We start from the raw sequence: 20,746 nt of genomic DNA, 5'->3' as shown, positions 1-20,746 counted from the left end.
TTATAAGTACGTGAAAATAATTTTTAAAATGTGGGGTTAGGATAACAGAAAACGCATGTTTTACAAACGCTTTTTTTTAGTTATTATTTTATTTGGGTAAATTTAAATGGCAACAATGAATAAACAAAACATCAAGGATTTTATTTTTGAGCTTACTTTTGTTCTACACGTTTTACTTTTCAAGATTTCAGTACCTAAAAATGCCAGAAATTTCACCATTTCTCGGCCAGGGATATGGCCACCTTAAAGGAAAAAATCATTAATAGGCTAACGGCTAGTGAGGAGCAGCGTTTAGATGTGCTATTATCAGGTTCAGAAATAGGAGATAGAAAACCCTCTGACTTTTTTAGAGATATGTCAACGACAGTAGGGGGATCAGTAGTAGTCAGTCAAGAATTACTATTAAAATTGTGGAAAAGACGATTACAAAAAATTATTTCAGTAGGGAAAGTTAAAGTAAATGAGATTTTAGATATAGCAGACAAATTTGGGAAACATACAAAGATACTAACATATCGGTTATTAATTCAGTACAGTAAACAAGAAAATAATATTGATAATTCAAAGGTAGACAATAGTTTACAAGTTTTAAAGGGTATAAACGAGCTTACAAGTAAATTTAAAAAGTCATTTGACTCACAAATAAAAATTTAGAATTGGAATCAAAGATTAATGTATTACAAACACAAATAATGAACAATAGGAGTAATAACGAAAATTTTAGTCCCAGTTATAATGGCTATAGACAAAATTATAGGTGCAGAAGTAACAGTAGAGATAGAGATTATAACAAAAACGAAAAAAATGTGTTATTATCATCAAAAATTCAAAGATAAAGCAACTAAATGTGGAGGACCGTGGTGCCAATTTTTAAATTTGAAACAGTTAAACTGAATCGTTCCGTAATTGAGGAGGCAAATCACGGAACATATTTTCAACGTCACCGAATGTTCATTTATGATAAAAACTAATAGATTAAACTTCTTAATCGATACGGGTGCAGACCTTTCGGTCGTGCCTAGAGATGTTTTTAAAGATTTCAAAAAAGATACAGATATACAGTTATCTGCAGCTAATGGCTGAAAAATTTCAACTTTCGGCAAAAAATATTTACGTTTGAGAAGGGAATTTCTTTTAATTTTCACAGTTGCAAATATTAACCACCCTATCATTGCCGCATATTTTCTTACAAACTTTGGTTTAACTATCGGTTTCAAAAATAAGCGATTAATAGATAACGAAACAAAACTGGGAATTAATTGTGTTATTTTGAACACTAATACTTCTATTCCTAAAATATTAGCGATAAAAAATAAGTTTACAAAACTTTTGCAAAAGTTTCCATCATTATTAGCAGATTCAAATTTTAGATTACCATTTAAATATTCAGTTAAACACAGAATAATAATCATTGAAGGTGCATTACCTTTCAATACATTTAGAAGATTAGATCCAATAAAAAATAGTATAGCAAAAAAAAAGAATTTATTTAAGTAATTAGTATTAACTATATTTGTATAATATTCGCAAAAAAATCACGATGTAAAAAAAACACAACTGTAGTGTTTCTAGAGGATACAAACGTTTTGTTGTATTCTTTGTGAGTTTAGCACCTAAATGATCTTGGTTTCTTGTCAATTCAGTGTTATACTGCTCATTTTTATCCACGTTTCGCGGAAGGCTAATAGATTAACATTTTCTTCGGTGTCTTCACACTAGTGCTCTCATTCTGGGGAACAATACAATATTTGTAATTTTTTTTCTGTTCTGTGTCTTCCATATTGCTGACAAAATTCGGTATCTTAACGTACTCAATCGAAATTCAAATAAAACCAAAAACCGACTGACTGACAACACACGCAAGCATGCGGCCGCGGTTTCCCATGCGGTGACGCCACACCCGCCGTTCAGCGGATACTCAATGCGCCATTTTATGATTTTTTTTGGATGACTTGTAGGCGATGTAAAATTCTAATTTTTTGCAGAGAACCTTAAAATTGCAATATCTTTCCGTTAAGCAAATAATTTTTTTTTTTATTTTAACTCGTATAAATCTAAGAGAAAACAAATTTAAATTTATTGTTTCATGTAAAACCTTCCATTGTTATATTTTATTATATTCCGACACTGATGGGAATTTAATTTTAAATTAATTTACAAAAATATTTAGAGGCTGTGTGGGTTAATTCATTTTACATATATTATAAATATAACAAGTCTTCAAACGCATAGTATCATCTCAGCAAACATGTATTACTACTTTACATACGTTTTATGCGCATATTTCCTTAGGGGTACCGTACTAGGTAAAACAATATATTTTTTAATTTCTGCATTATTTCCGGTTATAAATATTAACATTTTGTTATCATTGTAGGCAATTCAGACGCTACAGAAACCTGGAAGAATGAAGAGAACTGCGGTACAACGATGTACGACAACGACAACGGTAGCGTGGAACTAGGAAAAGGAGAAAAATACATTGGTAAGCCCGGGCTAGCCCCATGGCTAGCTAGGCTTGGGGAGGTCAACGTAGACACCCAAGAACTATTCTTCCACTGTGAAGGATCTCTGATTAGCAGGCAAATTGTGATATCATCGGTTCACTGCGGTACTGCTAACCAAGTGTAAATGATAATTCCACCATTAATTGTAAGTAACACGAATTTAAATGTATCTTTTTAGGGCGAGGTTAGGAGAGAACAACGTAGACGAAAACGTTGATTGCAAAGTGTCTGTTTGTCCTCCACCCCCTCAGGATATCAAGATACGGACTCAGGTTCCCGGTAATCTTTACAACAAGACCAACAGACATGATATATTAGTAATAAATCTGGAAGCACCAGTGGAATACAATGGTAATTCATCTTGACATCAGCATTGTAGATTGTCGAACTATACTGTAAAAAATGTAATTTAAGACCCGATTCTACTCGCGAAATTATGGTGTACAAAGTAAATTAAATTCATTTGACCCTAGATATTCTAGTCGAATTAAATCATAAAACCTGGAAACGTTAAAAAATTATTAGTAGATATTTTATAGCACTTTATGACGAGGGGTATGCAAAATGACGCAAAGTTGGCAAATTGAAAATAAGCGGCTTTACGTATTTTTCACTTTTTTTACTCCCCACGATAATCTAGAAGAGCTATCGAAATATTAGTTATTTTATGTTGTAGACAATTAAATTACCTACAATTTAAGGTATCTAAAGTCATATTTCACCAATATGTTAACTCTGTAAAATAAAGGTTGAACGCGGAAAAATCAGTTTTCGAAAATTGCGCATTATTATTGCAAAAAGCGACGGATCTTGATGAATTTTATGGAAAAGACGGTCAAACCAATGACCAACATGTGTGCCAAACGCCGAATCGATGGACCGCGAAATTGTTGCTCCGGGTATTTGTTAATTATTAATTTCGTTCGATTTTTTGCAACCAATTGTTTAATTACTAAACGTTAATCTTAAAGTTAATATAGTAGATATAGGTTCTATTTGATCCAAAAAAACGTATCAAAAAAAAAATTTTTGTTCTCGAGATAACTGTTTTATAGTGTTAATTGTGAATTAACTATTGGACATCGCGGATCGGGATTTTAGAGACAATTAAAGAAAGAGTTTAACTTTTATTTTCGGGAAGTTTTACATTGATGTTATAAAACAACATTAACAACAACATAACAACGTTATAAAAAAATAAAGCTATCTTGGGAACAGAGGGTGAGGTATTTTTTCACGTTCGAACTCTAATTCGACTGGAATATGAGGGTAGGGTGCGCAGTGGCAAAATAATAGGTGAGTTCAATCTACATGAAGCGCCATCTTTTTTTGATTTGTTCATTTGAGGACGAAGTGATTATTCTACTTTTTCAGATTTTGTTCGACCCATTTGTATTCCTGAAGCAGCAATGCCAATGAAGGGGCGTATGATTGTACCAGGATTCAGTGTGACACATACGAAAACTAGGGACGACCAACAGAATGTATTTGTATCTGAAAAAAAGTTAACGTACGTCGAGGCTCGAATTTTAGGGAAACAAGAATGCGACGGAGTATACGCCCAGCAGCTGGATGAGGGCCAGTTATGCGTGGGGTATTCGAAAGGAGGTAGGCAACTTTCAAAATCGTCGGCTGGAATCAAACTTTGTTAAAGTTAATGTCGACGTGTGACCTTGTTTTCAGTTGAGGAGCCCTGCGCAGGATCTCCAGGGGGGCCATTGATCGCGTACGAAAAGGAGAAGGGGGTGAAGCGGGCATATCTGATGGGCGTCGCTTCTTACGATCTGCAGACGTGCGAATTGGGCGGAATTCGTCCAGTTCCTTACTCTATCCTCGGGGTTCTTGATGGAATCAAAACGGGGATTGATTCACTTAATGGAATAAAAAGTTTATTTTCAAAATGAACATAAAAACCGAATCGAAAGATATTATATTCCTTTAATGATAGTAATGAATAAAGGATAAAGTAGAAGTTCGTCTCTTTTCTCCGTTACACAAATGCTTTTGTATAATAGTTTATGCAACGATCATGTAATGATGGTTATTAATACACGAGCATTAACCGGGATACGAAACGAGCCGAAGGCGAGTTTCGTATGGTTTATGCGAGTGTATTAATAACCATTACATGAGAGTTGCATACGCTATTTTTCTACACCCGATAAATAATCAAAAACCATAAATTTTATATTTTTATTGAACACAATAGGTAACAGTAATTATTCGTATTTTTATAAAAAAAATCTACAAAATTGTAATTAATACCTCGGGTATTGGTATTGCCATAGATACAAGAAAACTATAAACATTTTATTTGTATTTATATTCAATATATAATAATTGTAATTAATCCGATTTCTTTAAAATATTAAGATTATTTATTGTGTAGTTTGAAAAGTTTATTCCAGGTCCCACTGATCAGATTTAAATGCAGATTTAAATGTGTTGCTATTTTCTTCCCTATATCACCGAATTTATTAATACCAATGTTTTGAATTGTGCATTTTCCATTTAAATAATTAACGAAAAAAGATGGGGTGGGGCAAATTTTAGGCCGTAGATTCATATATTTTTTACTAATTTCGTAGTATTTGCCGGTAATTGTAAATGTTCGTTGTACTTTTGTTTTAGTTTCTATCACATTAACAATTAAGATTCCATTCATATCTTTGACATTTTCACATTTTAGGTCATGTAGTTCATGCCTTCGACATGCTCCCATTATTCCAAAAATCATTGCTACCTAAAAAAAAACAACAATAATAAATAAAGAGAAGAAAAAAAAAGAAAAAAGAAAAAAAAACAGGATGACCTAGGCTGGTTTCGAACCCGGATCTCAAACTGTAGTCTAGTCCAAATTGAGCGCCTTAACCCGATCAGCCACGAGTTCGGTTTACGAGTTTGCTCGAAATTAATAAAATATACCTATCATGCATGAGTCGAATGGAAAATGTAATCATGAAATTTTTTTAAAAATGCAATGTTAGATAGATACTTACTTTTAAAAATAAAAACCGTTCATCGGGTGCTTCGTCGATAAACGTTTTTATTTGTTCAGGTGAAAATATTTTTGCTTTTTTTCCAACATATCCTTCGGACTTTCGCTTCAATAAAGCTTGTAGTTTCTTATATTTAGACATGTTTATGTTATGGTTTATATTTACCAACGTTTTTATTATTGAATAATGTGTCCATGTACCAGATGATTTCATAGTTTCCATCAATTCTTGAAAATAAGCAATTAAAACATTTTCGGAGAATGTCGAAATATTATTTGTATTTCTCCAGTCCATAAACCGTTGNTCTTACGATCTACAGACGTGCGAATTGGGCGGAATTCGTCCAGTTCCTTACTCTATCCTCGGGGTTCTTGATGGAATCAAAACGGGGATTGATTCACTTAATGGAATAAAAAGTTTATTTTCAAAATGAACATAAAAACCGAATCGAAAGATATTATATTCCTTTAATGATAGTAATGAATAAAGGATAAAGTAGAAGCTCGTCTCTTTTCTCCGTTACACAAATGCTTTTGTATAAATATTTTTATTGTTAATGTTGTAGCATCTAGTTATGAAGTCAACAATTTACGCATTGGTACTTTATCAAAGGCATGTGTAAAATCCAAATAAATTATATTCAAAGGTTCTATGTATGGTGTCCATACGTATGAAGCAAAATGGGCTCCATAGTACATTTTTCAACTAAATTTTTCATCGAAATTTTGCCATTTTTCTATTACGCATAGCTCCACCAATTTCCGTCGTATTAAGACGTTTTCTTTTTCGTTTTATAGATAATTATCTTTAAGAAAAGATCAATGCAAAATGCATGCGAGTCGATACCGCATCTCCATATCCTGACCCAAGCATTTTTTTAAATTTGATTACTTGACGAGTTACCTGGATAGCTCCAATTTTCTTCGGAAATAACACATAGACCATCGTAAAGTGCACTTTCTAACAAGCAATTTGAGAAAACAATCACCTAAGATTTTTTTTTTACCGCGTTATGCGCATTGGAAAAATGCCAAAATTCCTATGGAAAAATGTTAGGATAATTTTGTTGCCTATATAGGGTGTATTTAAATGGAGGGGCACAAATGATACTAGATTTCCCTTTAGTGAACATAAGTCGATTTAACCTAAAAAGATACAGGGTGTCAAAGTTAAATATAAAAAATTGTTTTTCCTTGATAATTTCTATAATTTTGGTCAGAAATGTTTCAAATTTTCAATAGAGAGGTTTTTTAATGATGGGAAAAATAATATAATAATGATTTTTCAGTGCCAAGTATGAGGCGCCCTCTGCAGGTATCGTTATGCATTGAATATGTGGTAACTTTTTTGCCAACCCCCGTATACAGCTTTTAGTAACAAAATATGAAATATTGGACTTTTTGAACAAAGAAGGTATACTTATTATTGAAAATGGCTAAAGACAACCGTTGAGGAGGTATTTTTAATTTCATAAATTAGTGTTACGAATTTGTACCTCCACGAATACCAAGACGCAAACAGACACTTTTGTTAATAAATTCCGAACGCATAGATATAATGTCCTTGTTTAATAAAAATAATAATTTATTTTTTATTCAGAAAAATACACATCCAACAGGCGATGCCCGATAACAGGTTATGTAAAGTCTATTAATAGAATATGACAAAAAGAAAAAGATAGAAAGGGAAAGGAATTAAATATAAAACATACAAACTGACTGCGTGCTGTGCGTAGATTAAAAACGTTATTGCTTCTAGCTGAGTCATGGTACTTTGATATGAATACTATTTAAAACATGTGTATTATGGAGAACCTTATATAAAAACACAACGTAATAAATCTTGTGGAAAACCCTGAGGGGGCTATAGGGGGAGACTATACTCCGCGGTCGAAATTATAAAGAGTGACTAAGACATAATATAAAAACACTATTACCATAATGCGTATAAAATATAAAATGATTTTTATACGGTTCAATATTATTTATCTTTGTGCCGCTCGCTACGCACATCGATATAATCCATAATCGTCTAGAGACCGAGTTACACTGAACGTCGATCTATATTCTATCTCTGTCTTTTGCACTTGGTAGGGAATAGGGAAATGCTTTTTTAGTGGGTGTAAACGGACTTGATTTAACCCGTCCTGAGAAACGTCATAGCATAAGCGTAGACGAGGGGTCTAATTCCATGGCTATAATAAATTTATAAATTAAAAAAACACAACTGGGACGTTTTAAAATGCTGTAATAATTAAAATGGATCAAAGTGCCGGTTATAGCAAACCGTAAAAAAATATTAGATGTTATGTTTTATTATCTGTTTTCATTATTTTCTTTATCTTGTTGCCTTTTACGCAGATACGCCAATGGATTTTCGTTCCCGGCACGCTTCATCCCCCTTACTAGTCCAAAAGCTAGCGATGAATCACTCTCTATAATTTCGACCGCGGAGTATAGTTTCAGAAAATTCCGCTGGACTCTTTTCAAAGTTACAATTTAATTAGCATAAATTGTAAATAAATAAATAAATAAATAAATAAATAAACTGTTAATGAAAGACCCTTTTTATTTGTGGACTGTATATAAACAACTTCTGTGAAGTAATTTGACTGGCTTGCAGGAGTCGCATTTCGTAGGTTCTGTTTTTGAGATCGGACTCGAAAACGTACTTTCATATGACAGTAAACAACCGCTAAACCAAAAACGAAAAACAAAACCGCTACGTCTTGTCCAAATTGAGTTGCAAACTACTGACGCATATTCTAATTTAGAACAAATAAGAGTAATGTATAGTAATCGCAATGTAGAAATATTGACAGTTTTTGGATTTCCTTATTATGAAACCCATATTCTTGAATGCAGATGGCAATTTTGTCGACATGTTTCGCAAAAGATGACGTCGAAATGTAACTCCAAGGTCTTTTATGTAATGATGTATATGCAGTGGTGTATTAATTAGTTTAATAATAAAAAAAATAGTTCAAAAACTACCAACGTAACTGATTTTATTTAAGTTTTTATTAGCCCACATATTTTTTTTTTACTTTTTATTTAACTCAAATTTCTTTATTTAATTAACTATAACCTTTAATATTTTTATTACATTAAGTTACACCTTGTATTATTAGCATTTCATATAAAACTTTTTAATATTTTTCCGAATTGATTTTTAAGTCGATTAAACCTGAAAAACATTTTGCGGATCGTGTGGGTTATGATTTCATTTCATTTTTATCTATGACATTATTTTTACAAACGGGTTTCACACATACAGTTCTTATTGCAACAAAATTGAATTATTACTTTATAAATGTTTTGTCCACGTATTTTATTACAGTACAGGGTATTGAGGGTATAAAATTAACATAATTAAAAAGAATTCTCATCAAAATAAGTCATATACTTGCACTGATTATATAAGCGGATACACGGAATTATACAGGGTGTTTTTAATGCGGGGTTTCAAATTTAAACAGTTATGGCTGAAGTCAGAATAATGAAATTTGAAATGAACACCCTGTATATTATTGCGTTTTTGATTTCCTTGGTTAATATTAGGTAGAGTTTATTAAATGTACATGGTGCCGTTTTGGAGACAATCAGTTGTTTTTGAAAAAAAATCACAATTTCAGCTCTCTAAATGAAGCTAGATAGTGTCTAAACCGTAAGAGCTAAAAACCTGCAGTTTTCACAGTTCGTTTTGGCAGAAATTACTCTATCTTGTCATCTGTGAGCAAAACGTACACGTTATTCAGACTCGGAAATACTGAGACCTACATTTAATAGCCTGAAACGAGTTGAAAAACTTTTTTCTCCAAATGGAATGACCCATATTAATTGTCATGCGTGAATGCAAAATTTAATGCCCTTTCGACTGATATAAGGTTGCCCATACTTATCTTCAAACAATTTTTCAGAAAAATCAGGTTCAAGTCCAAAAAAATAGCTATGTTACAGCGTCAAGAAAGTCTTGCAAAACCACTTTTCTCTCACATTTTATCAGATTTTGGACTGACAGTATCAATATTTACTGGCATGTTTAAACAGTGATTTGACAAACAAAAGTAAACTACTAACAACGACTAAAACAAAACGCAAAACGAAACAAACTGAAACTCGGAACACAACAAGGAGAAGAATACTTAGACCGCTGATTTACGTCAATCCATTTTGATTGATACACAAACGAATTCGGTTTTTAAAAAACTGTTCAACATTGGTCAGCATGTCTGGCATAATTTCTTGAAATGCTACTGTAATGCGATGCCACATATATTTCGCGGTAGTTGGTGGTATAATGTAAACTTTGCTTTTTATAAATCCCCATAAAAATAAGTCGCAACTTGTCATACCTGAACACCTTAAGGTGGCCATATCCCTGGCCGAGAAATGGTGAAATTTCTGGCATTTTTAGGTACCTACCGAAATCTTGAAAAGTAAAACGTGTAGAACAAAAGTAAGCACAAAAATAAAATCCTTGATGTTTTGTTTATTCATTGTTGCCATTTAAATTTACCCAAATAAAATAATAACTAAAAAAAAGCGTTTGTAAAACATGCGTTTTCTGTTATTTTAACCCCACATTTTAAGAATTATTTTCGCGTACTTATAAATAAAAGTAAACAATTTTATATGTAGGACTAAGCAAGTAAATGTTATAAGAATATTTACATGTGGAATTATATATAAAAAAGTTAGTATTTTCGTAGATTTCAGTACCTAAAATCTTGATGGTTTGATCGTTTTTTGCACCTGTTTATTCGTTTTACTGCGGCGTCTTTGAAAATACTCAGGTGGCATGACATAACATTCCTATTATTTGATAAGCTTTGGATTATTCAGTTATTGAATGTTTGAAATTATTTGTCTTTGCGGAAAACACTATTTAAAGGTCAACTTACTGGTGCCTCGCACTTGAAAATATGGGGAAACTGGGAACCACGTGACTTGAGATGGATATACAAGTTGGGGAAAGAGTCTATAGATGTCACCACAATGATTTTGTAGAATAAATTTTGACAATTGCAATTATGAATCATTTCATGTCATTCATGTTGTTCATATTTATTGTTGGTTAGGTTTGGCGAGTGTTGGTGTGTGTTTTATTTGTGTTTTTAGTGTGTTTTATTAGATATTTCATTCACATTTATTTATATAACATAATAATGTCTGATCATCATATAATCACAATTTTTTATTAATAATAAAATGTTTTGTTTTTTGTTTTTTTTAATAATTTACAACTATTACAACTACATATAGATTTTGATCTATAAAGTATGACCTAAAAAGTCAATGTTGTGATTTTCTAAAATTATTGAATATATTGGGCTCAATATTTTTGAAATTAAATTTCTAAGATTTTTTCCATATAGCTCACTGTTTCAATAGTCATTTGAAGAGTAATCTGTGAAAGTTACAGATATTTATTTTAAAAATTAAAACAATGACAGATATTTTATTATTATTGTACAAAATTATAGAATGACGTAACTTTGTATACGTACTATATATTTATTTTTTTCTCAAGTTTAAAGACATAAAATTTTGATAGCCGGATGACGCTTCTTTCATTTAAATTTTTGTGAAGTCGATTTGATCAATTAGATCAAAAGTTATAACAAATTTAGTGTAGCGCGCTCGGAGCCGCGCGCACTTCGAGACCTATACTTGAGATCCGCCCGTCTCTTTTTTCGTACGTTAGAAAAAAAATTCTACAGCCCTCAATTCGTATTTTAGAAAAAAACAATTAAAATTTTTTATGTAAAATTTCCTGTTCTTTCGAATAGCGGAGTAATTTTTTTTTAATTATATTTTTTATATATTTTGCGAAAACTGTAATTTTGCAACTAATTTGTTAAATAAATAATTTAGCGTACACTCTACAGTTGGTAACTTTTTATATGTCGTTTCTGACAACTTTACAAAGCGAAAAATAAAAAGTTCTCTCTTCCCGTAATTTTCGCGAAGTCAAAATCTATCTTGACTCCACTAATTATAATTGTTTATGGATTTGTTTAATCACATTATAAATACTGATGAAAATAGGATTGCAAATATATTGTTTTGTATAAAATTCTTCATCCGTGTATTTACTGCTTTTGGCATTGATTTACGAGGTAGGTACATAAATCTTGGAGGCTGTGTAGATTAAGAATTAATTTCGATATTATAAATAATATTTTCTTTTTACTTTAAGCATAACTGTAATAGATTTTAAAGATATAGTGTTATTGAAACGAAGATGAATTCTTGCTTTATACAGGGTGTTCCTAAATAAGTGTCGCAACGGAAAACTGTAAATTCCTCTTGAAAAAAGAAACATTCTTTTCCTCTTCCATTTTCCCTCCGGGCTTTCGTTTTCGAGATACTCGGTGTCAAAACTTTCATTTTTTTTTAAATTTTTTGCCAATGTCTTAGGAACCGTTTGGGGAGGGGCAGATCCAGGATTGCGAAGGGCACACTTTAATAATGTGACAGCTACCAAAGACCTGATGTACGTCGAGCCTATCATTCTAGATGAAGAAGAGTGCCGCAAAGTGTACGTCCAATATTTGGTTGAGGACCATTTCTGTATATACCAGATAAAATGAAAATCCATTAGTACATGCGATTTGTTTTTCAGGGAGCCTTGCGCGGAAATCACTGGTGCACCGTTGATCTCCTACAAAGAAGTGAAGGGGGGGTGAATCGAGCGTTCCTGGTCGGCGTTGCTTCTCAATATCAGTCGATGTGCGACATCAATGAAACCCAACATGCTGTTTATACACGTGCCTCCAGGTTTTCGATAGTTTCGTCATTTAATATTTCATTTGATTTGTGATAAATAGAATCACAATCGGAAGACATAGCTCTTTTTTTAACTATAGCAACAAATAAAGGGAAATTTAGATATGTGCGTTTTGTTTCCGTCACCATTGCTGTCCATTATTGTGCAATTTAATTCTTTCCTGGCAATCTGTTTAAAATATATTTATTTGTTAAAACAAAATCATAAATGGTACATTTTATCCCCCTCCCCTTCAGTGTTAGAATGTATGTGATGAAAATTTGTAAATTTCGTTTTAGTAACGGACTGAGTAGGTAAGAGTTAAGCTATTTACCAAATTTAAAAATTTATCTCAACTGGTTTCGGGGTTATTTAGAAAAAAAAACATCATCAGAGCTGTCCTTTTAAGTGGCTACAACTTCGATAAGAAGAATTTTTGGACCCCAATGCGTGTGTTGTGATAATTTACCAAATAGGTATAAAAAAAGTATTTCTCATCTGCTCTCTGTTCCCTATACCTCAGCTTTCACTGAAAGAATTTTCTGAGCGATGAATGTAAAGTGGCGAGAAGAAAGGGACAGAGCTCCCATAAATTTAATAAAAAATGTGTTATTTGTTTATTTAAACCTAGCTTTGGACTGTATTACTAACTAAGCTATCAAACCTTCAAAGATAACCAAAAACTGTTAGCTCGTGCTCAAAGTACAAATAAATATGTATTTAAGGCAATACACATCACTACATATTATAAAACAAAGTCCTCCGCCGCGTCTGTCTCTCTGTCTGTTCGCGATAAACTCAAAAACTACTGCATCGATTTTCATGCTGTTTTCACCAATGGATAGAGTGGTTCTCGAGGAAATACGGCATTAAGCCTTATCATTTTAAATAAGCTAGAGGCTTTAAGCATTTCATGCACATTATTTTACTCTTTTACACCATATAATTTAAATGAATATCTTAGGAGTAATCGCAAAAAAATTACGGACGCGAGAATAAAATTCAAGCACCTCCCTTTGCTTGATGCGATCGCCGACCCTCCCCCCGCACCGTCTTGCCTACTGTTTAGCTAATAAGCCGAACGATAACGCGCGCGTGATCCTTTAATAAACTGACTTGGAGCGAATGGAGGTGACGACTGGCGACTGTGTTTTCTTTCTGGGGGTTGTAGGAAAGTTATAATTGCGTTCGATATTTTAAGGTCACATTTTTGTTTTGTATTTGTTGTCTTTAGGTAGTCGGAACATACATAGATACTTGCAAACATACTTTTATTTCATTGAGTTTTAATAATTTGTTTGTTTTTTTCTTATTGTGAATCATTTAAAACTTCATAGTCGCATTTTTGTTTCGTGTTTGTTTTCTTTAGGTAGTTAGATACCTAACTACTTACTTATTAATTAAAATTGATAGTCCTGAACATAGGTACTTTAATTTAATTCGTTTTGTTTTCACATTGTTGGTAGTTACCTATATTGTTTTAAATTTAAAGGTTTTGCATTTTTAGTTTTGAGTTCGTTTGTTGTCTTTAGGTATATAGATATATCGTGAATTATTTTAAAATTAATATTTGGGTCGCATTAGATAAAAGATGATTGATTATTTGTTTGTTACGATTTAACTCAAAAACTACTCAACCAATTTGACCGAAAGCTACATTTCCTCGGAGAGGCTATTTTATATTTGCCCGTGCGAAGCCGGGGCGGGTTGCTAGTTAAATATAAAATTATGTTCTTACATTATAAACGTAGGGAAAAAATCGTTCATCGGATATTAGCGCGTGACTAAATTAATTGGGTAGGCAAGCTGCTAGAATCTGTCTGAGGTCCTAAGCTAACATAGTGAGGGTTGCTTTCGGTGTGCAGTAAAAATTAAACTCTCCCTCAACGGTAAAATAAAATATTTTTATTGAAAACAACGTTAGTGAAAAAGAAGTGTTGTTCGCTAAAGAGTTTTCATGGTGTGGAGTCGCTCGCAGGTATAAGTATCTGGTCCTTGGCGCCAATTTGCCGTGGACCTTTTCCTGGAACCCTGGTGCGTCCGGGCGACGCCGACGTCAAGTTGGCGCTCTTGACGTAATACTTAAAATGGGTCAGTTGCGAACATATGTACATGATTTTTTTTAATCATGTTATAAATACTGATGAAAATAAGATTGCAAAAATATTGTTTTGTATAAAATTTTTCATCCGTATTGTTATTCCTTTCTGGAATTAATTTGCGTGGTACATAAATCTCGGATGCTGTGTGGGTTAAGAATTAATTTCGATATTATATATATACCATTTTCTTTTACACCAAGCATAACTGTAAAGTAGATTTTAAACATATACTGTTATTGAAAGGAATATGAATTACTTCTTCATATTTATGTTATCTGCGTATTTTCTTATAGTGCAAGGTAAGAGTACATTTTAGAGCTTTTTAGGAATATTTTTACTTTATTTAAAAAAAAGTTAAAGTTCTCATCGAATGAAGTCATATACACACTCTGACATTACATGCCCACATGTACTGAAGAAATATATAAAGGATGTTTTCGAATGTGGGATTTAATTTTTAAGAGTTATGGTTGACTACAAAATAAAAAATTTTATGTAATAACAGATAGTTGAGGTCGATGTTATTTTTCTTTGTGATGTAATCTTCCTGGGGACATTATTGTTAATATTTGAATAAACTCTCTGACATTTTTTTGTGAATTGTGAGAAACATATTCGTTAAAACAGCAAGTAAATACAAACTTGATGAGGAATGTGGTCAAATGTTTGAGTAATTGGCAAACATAGCGAAAAATCGTCAAAAATCGTTAGTCAGCGCAAAAAAATTGAAAGAAATGTTTTCAGACCTTGATCAAGTGTGTTTCTCATGTATTTTGATACGCTGACTTTGAAACTGATGTCTGTTAGCTGTATCCACCCCCAAATTTTGTAAAAAAAGGCCAAAAGTAGCTGAAAATCGCAAAAAAATCATATTAATGAGAATGAGAAAATTTAGGAAGAGGTTTTCTAAATTGGATTAAGCGTTCTTCTTATAAATTTTGTCGAGCAGAATTTATTACACAAAAATTTTCCAAAAATCACAAAAAATCTTGAATATCCATATCCTGCCATGGATATGAATTACTTCCAAATAAATTCGATTCACAGTTCTTATATCTTGATGGAAGTAGTCGAGGTGAGAATGTAGGAAGTGCAATTTAAGATTCATCAAGCAACCTAAGTGTTTCAGATTTTTCAGCATCTCTTCAACCAAATTTTAGTAATCCCCACTCTTCTCCCTGCTATTAGTCCGGTCAAATTAGTCATAAAAATAGTGGTCAAATAACGAAAATTCTGACAGAGCTAAATTTTGGTGGAAACCTTAGATACACCATCAGAAATAAAGTGTTAAAAATTCCCATCGATTCCATGTGTGCTAAAAAAGTTATTCGGGGTCAAAGGTCAAAATTTGAGTTTTTTGGATTTTTTCGAAAATGGTAAGTTTTATCAAAAAAGTAGCTCTGACAAAAATTATAGATCTTAAAATTATCTACAAAAACGGTTCCTATACTTTTTATTCTAAGAATCACCATTCCTGAGATATCACGATTGTAAAAGTTGAAGGAGTCACGTCCTACATGATATGCACATACAGGGTCGGAAAGTCCCCATGGTTCATCGGCCACAAATAAGATCCACTTCTTATTTGTGGAAGGGCGAAATGGGCGGTAACTATTAGACGCCTTCATTATAGCCATCTTTCTCTATCGCACGGATTTCTATGACTTACTTTATCGCTCTCACGTAACCGCCGATGAACCATGGGGACTTTTTTTAGCTCTGTCGGAATTTTCGTTATTTGAAAATGTCTATTTTGACCGGGCTATATTCCATAAACATTAGAAGTAGGGATATTTTGTGAAACCTGATTGCTGGCTCATGGTTGAAATTTTTGGATGACCGCATACCTACTTTTCATTGACGCGAGCTTCGTTGAATGAGCTATTGGACACTTGATCAAGTTCAGAAAAAATATTTTCGAATTTTTTTGCGCTCACTAAGGTGACGATTTTTCACAGTAAATAATGCCTATTAAATCAAAGGTACATACCACTTTTTTGTGCGCCGGCGTTATTATTAATTGTAATCGAATATAGGCAAACCAATGGATACACAAACCTGGGAGAATGAAGAAAACTGCGGATTAACAATGTACGACAACGGCACCTTCAAGTTAACAAAACGTGGAAACCGCAAAGTCGCAGCGGGAGAGTTTCCTTGGTTAGTTAGAATTGGGGTGATCGATGTCGAGGCAAATGAACCAGTTTTCCACTGCGAAGGTGCTCTGATTCACAGGCAAATTGTGATATCAGCGACTGACTGCGGTACTGTTAATCAAGTGTAAGTAATAATTCCGCCACTAATTGTAAGTAACACGAATTTAAGTGTATCTCTTTAGGGCGAGAGTAGGAGAGAACAATATAGACGAAAACGTCGATTGCGAATTATCTGTATGCCCTCCACCTCCTCAAGACATCAAGATACGGAAACACACAGTCGCTGATAATTCTAACGACTCCGGAAAAAGCGAAATCTCAATAATAGAACTCGAAGCACCAGTCGAATACAATGGTAATTTTTTTTTAATTTATTTATTTTCCAAACAGGTGTGAGCCTAATTGGAAATACTAGTTAATCTATACAATATTCAATACAGCACGTCATGTCAAACTTAACATTATAAAACAACAGCAAATATAATAAGCACACTATACACGATATAACAACAGTATTACAGAACCAATTACGGCAGTCGTATCAAATTCAGATTGAAGAATAACAGTGCAAAAAATATATATCAAACTAAATTTTCGATCCGAAATATGTGTTTATTTCCTAAATTTTTTGCTAAAAATCGTAATGGAGGAAAATACAAGGTGTTAAAAAAAGAGTGTAAAATATTTCAGGAGGTAATAGTGTGAACCAAAATAAGCAGAAAAGTCTTAATAAACAAGGGTCCGCAAAGTAACGGTTGCGGAGATATGGACCACTATTCGTTTTTCAAACATTTTATTTTATTAGGAATAAACCGTCAAAGGAAGCTTTTAACAAACAAAAAACAAAGTTACAGAAGATGGTCAAAGTGCCCTCCGTCCATTTCCAAGCAGGCACGACATCTTCGTCTCAACGATATTCGAACTCTTTCGAAAACACCCTCCTTGGTTTGGATTTCTTGACACTTTTGACTAATCCGTAGCTGCAGCTCTTCCAGGCTATATTTACAGGAGTACCATACACTAATGTCTTCAAATATCCCCAAACAAAGAAATCTAGAGGGTTCAGATCAGGCGATCTTGAAGGCCATAAAACAGGTCCGGCCCTTCCTACCCATCTATGTGGAAAAGTTTGGTGTAAATGCTCTCTAACGGCCATGGAAAAATGAGTTGGAGCACCATCATGCTGGATCCACATTTGTTGCCTCTGATTCAAATGAATGTCTTCCAAAAACTCATACAGTGTGTTCTGCAGAAAGTTGAGGTAAGCAGCGCCTGTTAATCGGTTTGGTAAAACAACAGGACCTAGAAACCTGTCACCTACAATACCCATCCAAATGTTTAATGAAAAACGAGCCTGATGTCCAGATTCTATTAGAGCATGAGGATTTTCGTCGGCCCAAATATGCGTATTGTGAAAATTAAACACTCCATTTCTTGTGAACCCGGCTTCATCAGTAAAAAGAATGTTTGCAAGAAAACGAGGGTCTTCAGCATCATGACGTAGAAACCAGCGGCAAAAAACCAAACGTGCTTGATGATCATTTATTGGATTTAAGGCCTGTACTCGTTGCACATGGTATGGATAAAGCAGTTGCTCGTGAAGGATTCTCCAAACAAGAGGACCACTAATTCCTACCTCGGCTGATATTCTCCGCACACTCGTACCTGGATTCTGCTCTACCAGTGCTAGAATTTCTTCTTCTACTCTAGGAATGGATACCGACCTTGGTCTTCCGGATAAATGGCACTGTTTACTCAAGGAACCGGTATCACGCAATCTTTGGTGAATTTTTCCAAATATGCGTTGTGAAGGAATCTGGCGATTTGGATAAGCGTCGACATAAAGACTTCGCGCTTCGGTGGCGTTCCCATTAGCACGACCATACATGAAATGCATGTCTGTTAATTCTGCGTTAGAGTAATCAGCCATAGCGAAAGAAAACTTGTGCACTGAGAACAACTCTCAAATACGTACTGTTTATTTGACTAAACATCAACCAACTATTATAAGAAAATACACAACGTTTTTGCAAAATAAAAAAAGGGTCTAAAAAACACAAAACATTCCATATCTCCGCAACCGTTACTTTGCGGACCCATGTTTATTGAGACTTTTCTGCTTATTTTGGTTCATACTATTACCTCCTTAAATATTTTACACTCTTTTTTTAACACCCTGTATGTCTATTTCATTATTAAAGATAGCATAAACCATATCAATTAAACGAGACATAACTATAAGCAGAGAATATAATAATGTTCTTCATGTAATATGTAAATAATTCCCTCAATCTCGTATCTCTAGAGGAGATGTTAGTAAATCAATGACATTTAAAATTTTGTACCCAAAAAACAAAATGACAATAATTCGTCTATTTTTCAATGTACTGATGTTAAATTCCTACACTACACAGATTATTTGGTCATGTTCTTGGTCTTGTAGAGGACTTTCTCGCTCATCGTGAATTCTCAAATAAATTTACCCAGGCAAAATTTTGAGAATAACCTTGTGGAGAAAGGTCCAAAAGCATTATATAAGTATACTAGAAGTCAACTTCAGACTGCTGTCAAAACTCCTATGGTCAAAAAATCCGATGGATTTATCTGTTAGTTCGAGTGTCATTGGTACCTTTTTTACAGATTTCGTTCGGCCCATTTGTCTTTCACAAGAGGACATACCTTTACCAAACATAAAAGCGCAGCGTGGCACTGGCGCCAAATGGGGATGGGGTGATACGCTTCCGGGATTGCCATACGTGAATAATGCAACGTCTTCCAGAAGCCTTATCCACGTGAAGACACATGTCTTGGACAAAGAGGAGTGCCGTAAGTCATACGTCCCAGAATTAGATGAGGACCATTACTGCGTGGAATATCCACAAGAAGGTAGACAATATTTAAAATCATTTGTCCCAGGAACGACATGCGATTTGTTTTTTTTTTTTTAGAGCCTTGCGCGGTGCCCTTAGGTGCACCGTTGATCGCCTACAAAGAAGTGAAAGGGGTGAATCGAGCGTTCCTGGTGAGTGTCGCGTCCCACAATCAATCGACGTGCAAAACGGCTGAAACCCGTCCTGTTGTTTATAAACGTGCCGGTAGGTTTATATTCTCATGTATTTTCAATGCAATAAGTAATTTATTTGGTAAATGAAAAATTGTATAACAGAAGACAACTTGTTTCTTTGACAATAATAATAATAAACAAAGGGGAATATAGAAATTTGCATTTTGTTTTCACATTTTCATATTTTTCATTCAACCAATGCGCGATCGAATTACCTCGGGCGTAGACGCAACAGTTTGTTACCGTTCATTGTAAGCGAATCATTATGACTGTTGACGCTAAAATGATATTTGTGCATTTTTTAGTGGCGTCCGCAATCTATATCTATTAATAATAATTAATAATAATAATAATAATACTCTTTACTCTTTACTCTTTACTCTCTACTATCTACTCTCTACTCTCTACTCTCTACTCTCTACTCTTTACTCTTTACTCTTTACTCCTGATTCTTTACTCTTTATTTAACGACCACATTACGTACAATAAAAGTATATTTGAAGTCACTGACATATTAATGATTAATGGTTTGTGTTGGACCAGTTAAAATAATCTTGCACACTATAAAAGCATTTGTCCAATAGAAGGCTTTTACTCAACTTATATTATATCAACCCAAGAACTTTAACTTCCGATTTTGTAACCCTCTTGTCGGTATTAAATAAGATATTTTGGGTTTTGGATTCATTGAGTTTTAATTTATTCGAAGAAAACCAATTTTTAGAAAGTTGTAGACTGCTTAATCTGAAATCGTCGTCCCTTGTAATTAATGTAGTGTCATCCGCAAACATAATACAAAAGGCATCACCTACGGAGTAAGGTAAGTCATTAATATATAAGAGAAACAAATTGGGTCCCAGAACAAAACCCTGGGGAACTCCGTTCTCAACTAGCAGTAAGCCAGACTCAATTCCATTCAGACTTACATACTGTTGCCTGTTAGATAGGTACGAAGTAAACAAATTAAGCACATTTTCTCTGATTCCACAGTACTTTAATTTATATAATAAAATTTTTGTGTTGACACAATCAAATACTTTCGTGAGATCGCACATTATAGCATTTGAATTGATACCGACATCAAATCCCTCTACAATAGCTTCAATCATTGACAATAATGCTTTGAGTGTAGATCTTTTCTTCCTGA

The 20,746-nt window shown here is 33.5% G+C and overlaps 2 protein-coding genes across 2 annotated transcripts; both read left to right on the top strand.

The window, feature by feature from the left end:
- Window positions 1–2,224: 2,224 nt before the first annotated feature.
- Window positions 2,225–4,452, top strand: LOC108917283 (serine protease easter-like). The gene is made up of 5 exons (XM_018723793.1): window positions 2,225–2,306; window positions 2,378–2,627; window positions 2,686–2,858; window positions 3,882–4,115; window positions 4,191–4,452. The coding sequence occupies exons 1-5, from the start codon at window positions 2,249–2,251 to the stop codon at window positions 4,409–4,411; spliced, it is 936 nt and encodes a 311-aa protein (XP_018579309.1). The 5' UTR covers window positions 2,225–2,248; the 3' UTR covers window positions 4,412–4,452.
- A 10,122-nt stretch (window positions 4,453–14,574) lies between these two features.
- LOC108917284 (serine protease easter-like) lies at window positions 14,575–19,698 on the top strand. Its single transcript, XM_018723794.1, has 5 exons — window positions 14,575–14,678; window positions 16,416–16,659; window positions 16,718–16,890; window positions 19,176–19,421; window positions 19,484–19,698. Exons 1-5 carry the CDS (start codon window positions 14,627–14,629, stop codon window positions 19,684–19,686), a joined length of 918 nt encoding a protein of 305 aa, XP_018579310.1. The 5' UTR covers window positions 14,575–14,626; the 3' UTR covers window positions 19,687–19,698.
- Window positions 19,699–20,746: the final 1,048 nt, after the last annotated feature.

Source organism: Anoplophora glabripennis, unplaced genomic scaffold (assembly GCF_000390285.2).
Source record: "Anoplophora glabripennis isolate ALB-LARVAE unplaced genomic scaffold, Agla_2.0 scaffold22, whole genome shotgun sequence".
Taxonomy (NCBI): domain Eukaryota; kingdom Metazoa; phylum Arthropoda; class Insecta; order Coleoptera; family Cerambycidae; genus Anoplophora; species Anoplophora glabripennis.
This window is presented reverse-complemented; position numbering and strand designations above follow the sequence as displayed.